This window comes from Aethalodelphis obliquidens, unplaced genomic scaffold (assembly GCF_003676395.1).
Source record: "Aethalodelphis obliquidens isolate GAN/ISIS:26980383/991018 unplaced genomic scaffold, ASM367639v1 scaffold27, whole genome shotgun sequence".
NCBI classification, from domain to species: domain Eukaryota; kingdom Metazoa; phylum Chordata; class Mammalia; order Artiodactyla; family Delphinidae; genus Aethalodelphis; species Aethalodelphis obliquidens.
Genome location: NW_020837971.1, coordinates 7,279,042 through 7,289,730, shown reverse-complemented (window position 1 = coordinate 7,289,730; position 10,689 = coordinate 7,279,042). Strand labels below are relative to the sequence as shown.

Below are 10,689 nucleotides of genomic sequence, written 5' to 3'. Positions count from 1 at the left end.
AAAAAAAAAAAAAAAAAAAAAAAAAGCCAATTCCAAAAGGTCACATACTGTGTGATTCCATTTATGTAACATTCTTAAAATGACAGAATTACTGAAATGGAGTACAGATTTAGTGGTTGCCAAAGGTCAGGGATGGGAGGGGTAAGAGGTGGGAGGTAGGTACGGCTAGGAAAGGCAACATAGGAATCTTTGTGATTGACATGTTTTGTAGCTTGACTATACCAATGTCAATATTCTGGCTGTGATATTGTATTAACAGTTTTGCAAGATGTTACCACTGGGAGAAACTGAATAAAGGATACGCAGGATCTCTGTATTATTTCACAAATGCATGCAAACCCACATTACTTCAAAAGTTTAATTTTTAAAAAATCAAAAATAAAACTAGGGCTTCCCTGGTGGTGCAGACGTTAAGAATCCCCCTGCCAATGCAGGGGGACATGGGTTCGAGTCCTGGTCCCAGAAGATCCTACATGCTGTGGAGCAACTAAGCTTGTATGCCACAACTACTGAGCCTGCATTCTAGAGTCTCTGAGCCACAACTACTGAGCCCGCGTGCTGCAACTACTGAAGCCCGTGCGCCCTAGAGCCCATGCTCCTCAACAAGAGACGCCACCGCAATGAGAAGGCCACGCAACGCAACGAAGAGTAGCCCCTGCTCGCCACAACTTGAGAAAGCCCGCACGCAGCAACAAAGACCCAATGCAGCCAAAAATAAGTAAATAAATTTATTAAAAAAATAAAATAAAAAAATAAAACTAATAACCTAACCCAGAAGTGTGTACCCAGTTGGTGTTATAACCACACAATAAAATTCTTTCAAGAGACTTTAAACACAAAAAATTAACTATACATCCCTGTAGAAAATATCTTACAGGAAAAAAAAGTTCTGAAGTGTGTTACATAATCATATTGTTACAGGTGCCATTGTTGGTACTCTTACTCTGAGACTGTTACATTCTTCTATGGGATTAAGCAGTTGAGCAAATTACATGATACTCTAATTACACTACTGTATATGTTGTTGAGAACTAGGATAAAGAGAGACACAGATGGAATACAGAAACAGTTAAATGAAAACCTTGTACAGTTGACCTCTGAACAACGTGAGGGCTGGGGTGCTGAAATGCAGAGTGTGTAGTTCTGTAGTATTAACTATTGAAAAAATTCCATGCATAAGTGGACATGCACAGTTCAAACCTATGTTGTTCAAAGGTCAACTGTATTCCTAAATTTAAATTGCAATTATCTGTATAAACTCATGTATTTTATCTTAAAAATAAACAAACAGACAAAACTTCTAGTAGACTAGGTTCATCTACTAAAAAGACCTAGCAACGTTGAGTAGTTCCAGAGGAAGGAGCATTACTAGCTCTCAGATTCTGGTCTTGAAAACCAATTCTGAGCGTGGGGCACAGAAGTATGAGATAAGCCCGAGACATCTTGTCGTATTAGATTGCACAAAGCTAGCAAGTACTACTAGGGTATTGTCAAAAGGACCACAAAGCCAACTCAAAGTGGTTCCCATTAACCAAAAATGGGACAAAATTTCAACATAAATAAGGATAATAGAGGGACTTCCCTGGAGGCACAGTGGTTAAGAATCTGCCTGCCAATGCAGGGGACACGGGTTCGATCCCTGGTCTGGGAAGATCCCACATGCCATAGAGCAACTAAGCCCATGCGCCACAACTACTGAGCCTGAAATCTAGAGCCCGTGAGCCAGAACTACTGAGCCCGTGTGCTGCAACTACTGAGTCCATGCACAGCAACTACTGAAGTCCATGTGCTCTAGGGCCCGCATGCTGCAACTACTGAGCCCGTGTGCTGCAACTACTGAAGCCCGTGTGCCTAGAGCCCATGCACTGCAACAAGAGAAGCCACTGCAATGAGAAGCCCGCACACTACAACGAAGAGTAGGCCCCGCTCGCCGCAACTAGAGAAAGCCCGCACACAGCAATGAAGACCCAACACAGCCAAAAAAAAAAAAAAAAAAAAAAAGATAATAGGGACTCCCCTGGTGGTACAGTGGATAAGACTCCACGCTCCCAATGCAGGGGTCCCAGGTTCGATCCCTGGTCAGGAAACTAGGTCCCACATGCATGCTGCAACTAAGAGTTTGCATGCCACAACTAAGGAGCTGACAAGCCACAACTAAGGAGCTGGTGAGCTGCAACTAACAAGCCCATGAGCCACAACTAAGCAGCCCACATGCCACAACTAATGAGTCCACGTGCCACAACTAAGGAGCCCGCCTGCCGTAACTAAGACCCTATGCAACCAAATAAATAAATATTTAAAAAGAAAGGAATAACTGCAACAGACTGATATCCAATATGTTTAAATCCCTGACTTCATAATGACACTTAGAATTCTTTTCACTATTCTAAAAACTGATAAAGGCTACAAATCAACAAGCATTTATCCTGCCTTTCCTCAGTGAAATATACCTTAAGAGAACTGAACAGTTAATATGGGGAAGTTTTCTACAGAAATAGTCCAGCTAATAAGTGATAAGCAATAGAATTAACATGTCACTAATTTGCAACCCCTAATAAATTAATGGACCTTAAAAATAACCATCAATGGGTCCCATTCATATATTATAAGATGTGTCACCTGATAGAACACAGTGTATGAAAGTCTAACCCCCCCCCCAAAAAAAGGGACCTAAATCTAATCACACACCTATTTACAGAAATATCTATAGAGAGAAATCTGTTAAACCATGATAATGCAATTGGCAAACTCACCAGGATAAATAGACAATTCAGTCCCTTAAAGAAACACACTGCAAAGGAGACTGGGGTTGGTTGGGTAAGGGGTGTAGCTTTAGATTACTAGAGACTTAAAAGAGATGTATAGCAACCAATCAATACTTTAAGAATGGCTGGATGTAATAGATTTTGTTGCATGTATCAATATAATAATCGTTTTGTGGTTATAGATTTTTGTTAAAAAATTCTTTTATAGATACATACTGAAATACACATACACAAATACATACATACTGAAATACATAAGGATACATATGAATGAAATAATATATTTGGGATTTGCATTAAAACAATATGTGAAGGAGAAAAAGACACAGCAATGTAAATGAAAAAAGATTATTGACAATTGTTGAAGCTGGGTGGTGGAAACATGCAGGTTCATTACACTATTACTTTTATATAGGTTTGAAATGTCCATTAAAAAAGATTTTTTTTGAAAAGCACAAAAAAGAAATGGGAAGAAAACACATTACTGCCAACAAGCAGAATGACAGTAAAAGCCCTGCAAAATTCTGTAACTAACGAAATGTCCTTCTAGTAACTTTATAACATAATTTGCAGTCCACTGAAAAAAAGATGTCATCACTTAAAAAAGGCACTATTATTTCATGCATCATTAAAAACCCTAGAAAATAAACCATGACATGCTATCAATGGAAAGATTCTTCTTGATTTTAGAGATGTCAGAATGGAAAAAGAAAAAAACCCAAAAAACAAAACAAACCATAAAAAGGAAACTTCTTCCATCTTAGATTCGATGAAATACAGTATCCATTAAGTGTTTAATCTAGAATTCATACATAAATTTCTAATAACTAAAGATTACCTCAGTAAAATGACTGGCAATTTTACTGTATGTACAACTTACCTAGGCTGACAACGTTCACAAAGATATGTATCAGGAATATGCTGCCTGTCAATCCCCATGCAGTCAATATGTTGCCAAACACTTTAAAAAGGAAAAAAAAAGAAAAGCAGAACATATAAAATATTATTAAAATCATCCTTAAATTAAGATTTGATATTCCATTTAACTATCAGTTAATAAGTGTCTACTTTGAGTTTAGCAGTGTAAAAGGTAATACGAAGAATTCATAGAAATAAGTCCTCGGGAAGATAAAACTTTGAGATGCAAAAATAAGAGGACAAATATAGGATATTATATATATGATATAAATTTCTAAAGCAAATATAATTTTACAATGTAAAAGGTATACATTACAAATATAATTAGAAATCACAAACTGGAGATGTCCACAATGCTTCGAATTAATGGGAAAAGAATCCTGAAGAATAACAGAGACTTGAAGAGAACCTCACTTGGGAAATTAGGAAGAAAAGACCTCATTATAGCAACATTTTCTCAAGTAGACAGATACTGGGAGCAACAGCCAGAAGGCAGTTAATATATCTGAAGAAGAATGTTCATTTTGAGAAACAGAGGGGGATAAAACTGAATTAGTAAAATGCAGTCAGATTACATACAACCTGGAATGTCAGGATTTGCAGAGCATTCCTCTAATTGGCAACAGGTAACAACTAGAGGTTGCTTTGATGGTATACAGTGTTAATTCAAAGAAGTTAAGAAACTGGAGGCATAAAAATCAACTAAGAGGCTTTTCCAACATTCCAGATCTCAGTTAAAGAACAATGGAAAGAACTAGAATGATGGCAGAGAAGATGAAGTTAAAGAATCCAACAGTCATTTCATGAAGAGAGAGACTAAACCTATTATGAACTCTATTTTTAATGTGATACATGGACCAACTTGAGGCAAATTTCTCAATGCTATTATTTTGCATTTTATTGCCAAGACTTTAATTGGTCTAAAGTTGATATATATGCCTGTTTCTAAAAATAGTCTTAATTATTCCTTATATAATAATGAGCTACTTTTAATATATAGCTACTGAGTTAACTGCTATGATCTTGCTCTTTACTTCTTAACTGAGTATGTTGGGACGAGAACTGGTAAATGTGAAAGGTAATGGACTATGTATTAAAGATGTAGGGGAAAAAGTTCAAAAGAAAAGCAGAACACCTGACATGGAGAGTCAGAATAACAAATTAGGTTAAATCTGGGGGCTAAGTAATAATGTCATGCAGACCACAGAAGAAATAAAACTAGAAAATGAATAAATAATCAGAGCTCTAGATGTCAAACTTGAAAGAGATGAGTATGGGCAGTAGGTACATGAAAATATATAGAGGCAATGAAAACAAGAATAGAGGAAAAAAGATTAAGCCTTGTAGTATACTACAGGTTAAGCAGTAGAAAAGTAGAATAACAAAAAATAAATTCATAACAAATAGAGCAGTTGCTAAAAAGCAAATACCTTGAATAATCCAAAATACGTGAACTGGTCCCTCAAGAATTTGTAGATAGGTATAAGTCCTAAGGACTATTTCACTCTTTTCTAATAGATATAATTCTATATTATATATAGATCATTGTAATTAATCAAAACAAAAACACTTTAGATTATGCATTAAAATAAAAATATTGTCCAATGGTATGTAGTTTATCACATAAGACAAAATCAGCAATGAGAAAGCTATTTTATATGATTGGTTAAAATATGAATTCAGATTTGCTAATAAGTAGCTAATTAAAAAATAATGAGGAAAACAAGTTATCAGAGAAGTTATTTTCTTAGTTTTTAAATTCACCTCCTGAATAAGCTCACTGAGGTGACTGCTTATGGTAATAGTATGTACCATAAGTTTATTTTTAAATTTTAAAAAGCATCACAATGTATTTTTATTATGAAAATTAACTCAAAGCATTAATATTACAACTTCCCATAAAAATAACATCAATGGGCTTCCCTGGTGGCGCAGTGGTTGAGAGTCCGCCTGCCGATGCAGGGGACGCGGGTTCATGCCCTGGTCCGGGAAGATCCCACATGCCGCGAAGCGGCTGGGCCCGTGAGCCATGGCCGCTGAGCCTACGTGTCCGGAGCCTGTGCTCCGCAACGGGAGAGGCCACAACAGTGAGAGGCCCGCGTACCGCAAAAACAAACAAACAAACAAACAAACAAAAAACCCCATCAAATTTCACATTCCACTTAAGACTAATCTTCCCCCTTTTTGGAAAAGGTAAATCAACTTTTTCATATATAACCTAACTGCCTGTTTATATCAATAACATCCCACTCCTAATCACCTAACTTAATAGATGGGAACAAGATTACAAATAATGCAAAGTAATTTCTATGTGGCTCAACAATGCATTTTTACACTCACATTCAAATATGGGTACTATTTCAAATAAAATGATGAAGCTATGCCTTAAGACCAGATCCAGGACATTCTGTAAACTATCAAACTTTCTTATCCTCTACAGTACATTGCTTAAATACTCTCTGCTTCCCAGCCTATGCAGGGGATGGACTCAGTAACTTTCAGGTTGAAATCCTACTGTTCCCTCTCCATCCTCCCCAACTCCCTCCCACCAGGGGAAAAAAAAAAAGAAAGAAAACAAAACCCCTTTCTCTCCCAATCACACCTTCTCTAGGGGAGGAGGCCTTTCTTGGTGGTTGAACCAGGGTTGGGGGAGGGGAGACTGTGGTTCTGGTTCAAGGAGACTCCAGAGTGCTGCAAGGTTCAAGTCAAAAGGAGGTGAGAGAGTCAGGTCAAACAAACATCAATCAAAATGTATAATTCCCCCAAACTGGAAAATCACAGTTGACTATACAGCACAAATAATTCCAAAGGAAATACACAGGACTCAATTCTCCTCTCATTTCTGTCTTGTCTACTTTATGTAGTTGTATTACTACCAAATGAGTAAAAAGAGAGATGTGATTCTATATGAATAAAGTTCAGAACTGATTGCCTATTACTCAATTAACAACGAGGATTTCTAAGAAAAACTCTAGGATAGCTTTTTTCCCATAGGGGCATTTCCTAGGAGCAAAAGAGAGTGCACTGACAGTTGCAAAAGTATCACTTAAAAAATGCATTTATCAATTCCTTCAAAAGTCACTTTATTTTTTCCAACATTAACAATCACAAAGGTTAGCAGCATTCTAGAAAAATAAGCAAATGGCATGAAACATTTTACCTGCATTTGTCACAACAGATCATGTATCCATCATCATGTGTAAAACCACATATGCACCTGGTTACATCAGTACCATAACTTCCATCCTCAGATGTGCTGATTGTAGTAGCACTGGAAGTTTCATCAAAATTAGGAGTGGTAAATATGCCTACTTCATTTTTGCTAATAAGAACTGATGGAGGAGGGGAAGCCGGAGGTGTTGGAGGAGGACGAGCACCATAATTATGGTCCTGGGTAATTAATCACAAATACATCACAATGTAATTTCAATAAAAATATAAACTAAGCAACTTAAATAAAATTCAATCCTTAAATATTTGAGAGAGATGAAATTGGCCTACTTCTTCCTTAATACCTTTAAAATAATGACTTGGTGAAACCAGATATAGAAACTTGGTCACCTTCACAATGCAAGATGTGAGAATAGTGGTTAAAAACAAACAAACAAACAAACAAACAAAAAACCACAAAAACAAAACAAAACAAAACAAAAAAAACAACTCAGGAAACTGGAGGCTAAAGAATAACAAAAACAATTACAAAAGACGTATTATCACTATAAAGTATACAATAGGGATTTTTAAAGTTTTGGCAACATTGAATAGACAAGCTTAGACAAGCTTTCATTTTCTCAGCTATGAAATGGGGATGAAAACTATACCTATCTTATTAGGTTGTACCTATCTTATTAGGTTGTTTTTGAAGATGAAATTAGATAATATACGCAAAAATGCTTAGCACAGAGCCTGACATATAAGTGCTAAATAAATGGTAACTATATAATTACTATATAATTTAGAATCAACAGTAGATAGTACAATTCTATCTACAGTCTTTTTATACAGAAGGTAAAGAATTATAATACTAAACTATTAATAGCATAAAAAAGCAAAATAATAATAATATAAAAACTTCTAGGGAATTCCTCTTATAGAATTTTAATCCCTTGAATAAATATAATTAGATCAATGAAAAAACTAAACTACAAATTACATACCTAATTGTTTAGATAGTATAAAACAAGTCTGCTTTTAAAATATTCAGTTTTAGGCACAATACCACACACATCAACTTTCAACCTCTAGATATATAAAATATATAGAGATTTATATACAGATATAAAACATACCCTTCCAGAGAAACGTGTGACACTTACCGCATAGGGCAGACCAATGTAACTGTGTGAATGATGCGAGCTGCTGGTATATAACTGGTGGGGATAACTGTTGGATTTCTCAACTACCACAGGGCTAGCTTCTACAGATTCTGGTCTGGAGGGAAAAAAGTTGCATCAAAGAGGATTGCATTGATTTTTTTCCTTTCAATCTATTTAAAATTATAAGCACTTATTTTATTGGCTATCAAATAAAATGTCTTTAAAATGTCTAAAACAAAGACACCCTGTGGACATGATGTATCCTATTTAGAATCTGCATCATTAAAACAAACTTTTAATTAAGTACAATAAATGTCCCCCCTTCAAGTTCAGATATAGTTTTCCTATCATTAAAAAAAATTAGTAGAGATTAAACATTACTTAATATACTCAGTGGCACTGGGGACACTATGCACAGGATGGAGAAAAGTGGTAGAAATAATTTAAACAAGACTAAGGACATACTGAATCCATATGGACCCCAATTTGAATGTGAAGTATACATTTCAATGTCAAAGCTTCATGTATGTGTTAGTGTGTCAAGATATAACAAAGCCTTGGAAATATCAGAAAACCTAAGGAACAGGAAACCTCACAATGAACCAAGGTTTGCTTATGAAAAAAATGTAACTAGCAGTCTATGGTAGTGTAAGATCAGCAGTTCTGGCCTGATAATGGCCAAATGATGATGACCTGACCAACCACTGATACAACTGAGAGTAACAACTCACCCGCTGTGGTGGACTTATAAATTCCCTGGCCTAGCATTTTACATTCATCACTTTCCCAAATTCTTCACTTATATCAATCCTCCTGAGCCCTAGCCTGATAATTCCTATTGATCAAGGTGGTAGTGAACCTACTTGAGGGCAATTCACACTGAAATTAATTTCTCCCTTGCACACACACAACATGACTCATTTCTGTGCCTTTATTCTTACCAACGCCATCCTTTGAGATGATTTTTTCATAACCCTTATGCTACCTCTTATTCAAAACCTTCCCTTAGAATTTAGTACTACTTGCACTCTTCATGGTTTAAGGCTTCTTAATGCAGTTACAATCTAATTGGTCAAATTTCTACTGTCAATTACTTCCTGATATACTGCCCCCCTCCACTCATCCCCTGCACAAAGTCTCAGTTTTGCTCTAAGTGACTGCTGCTTGGGATCCAGTGTGCTAAAATCAGTAGAGAGAGGAGGCACAAACTGAGGTCAAGTGGTTCTGAAGGAGATTACAAAAGAAGAGTCTCCAAAATGTTCTGAATATTTAGAAAACCAGTACTCACCTATTATCTATGCTGTTACGTTAAAATTTTACTTGCTTAATCTTTTAAAAAAAATGTGTTTCTTAATTCCAAACTTAACACATGCTCATTGTACAAACTTTAAAACAGAAGTACGTAAGAAAGTGAAAAGATCATGTCTTCATCCAAACCTGATACACCCATGTTAAGATGCCTCTAAATTTGTCTATCCATAAATACATCTAACAGTTGTTTTTTTTTAAAAAAATGAGAATGTACAATATGTACTCACAATTTGCTTTTTCAATCTTTCACTGTCAACACATACCTACCTTATTTTTGGTAATAACAGATTATTTCATTATATGAATGTACCATAGTTTATTTAACAAATTCCCTTTTGGTAGATGTTTAAATTGTTTCTGTTTTTCAGTGTTAAAGGTATCACTGAAATTGTACACCCTTCTATACACTGTTTTCTGCTTACTTGGCAGTATTTCTACAACATGGATTCCTGGAGGCAGAAATGCTGAACAAAAGGGTAAATGCACATAAAATCAATACATACTGCCAAACCACCTTCCACTACAATATTGATTCCTTTAGAATTCTTTTAAAAATACATAGAGGGGGGCTTCCCTGGTGGCTCAGTGGTTGAGAGTCCGCCTGCCGATGCAGGGGACCCGGGTTCGTGCCCTGGTCCGGGAAGATCCCACATGCTGCAGAGCGGCTGGGCCCGTGAGCCATGGCCACTGAGCCTGCGCGTCCGGAGCTTGTGCTCCGCAACGGGAGAGGCCACAGCAGTGAGAGCCCCGCGTACCGCAAAATAAATAAATAAATAAATAAAATAAATAAATACATAGAGGGAAGAAATGGGGTTTTAGCAATTCCTGACCTATTATTAAAGCAAGATTGTAGGAACTGTGGCCATTACAGAAAGATTCACTCTTAGGGATTTAGAGTGTGGCAAGAAATTTGTATTTTGGAGTAGATAATGGTTGGGAATTAAAAAAATAAGACTTTCAGTGAATACAGATAAATTCAAGCATGTAAACAAGCCACAAATCCTTTGCATAACCTCATGATTCAAATTAAAGCTATACAGCACTATTCACAATAGCCAAGACACGGAAACAACCTAAATGTCCATCAACAGATGAACAAATAAGATGTGGTACATATATACAATGGAATACTACTCAGCCATAAAAAAAGAATGAAATAATGCCATTTGCAGCAACTTGGATACAACTAGAGATTCACTTCATACTAAGTGAAGTAAGTCAGAAAGAGAAAGACAAATACCATATGATATCACTTATATGTGGAATCTAAAATATTGCACAAATGAACCTATCTACAAAACAGAAACAGACTCACAGACATAGAGAACAGACTTGTGGTTGCCAAGGGGGAGGGGAGAGGGAGAGGGATGGACTGAAAG

General features: G+C 36.3%; 1 protein-coding gene across 1 annotated transcript in view; it reads right to left on the bottom strand.

Annotated features, from left to right (window-relative positions):
• The window catches only part of KMT2E (lysine methyltransferase 2E (inactive)), a 98,582-nt gene that overhangs the window by 43,264 nt on the left and 44,629 nt on the right, over positions 1 to 10,689 (bottom strand). Inside the window, 3 exon segments of the mRNA XM_027123846.1 lie at positions 3,646 to 3,726; positions 6,844 to 7,073; positions 8,000 to 8,114. Of these exon segments, the coding sequence (XP_026979647.1) occupies positions 3,646 to 3,726; positions 6,844 to 7,073; positions 8,000 to 8,114 (426 nt within the window).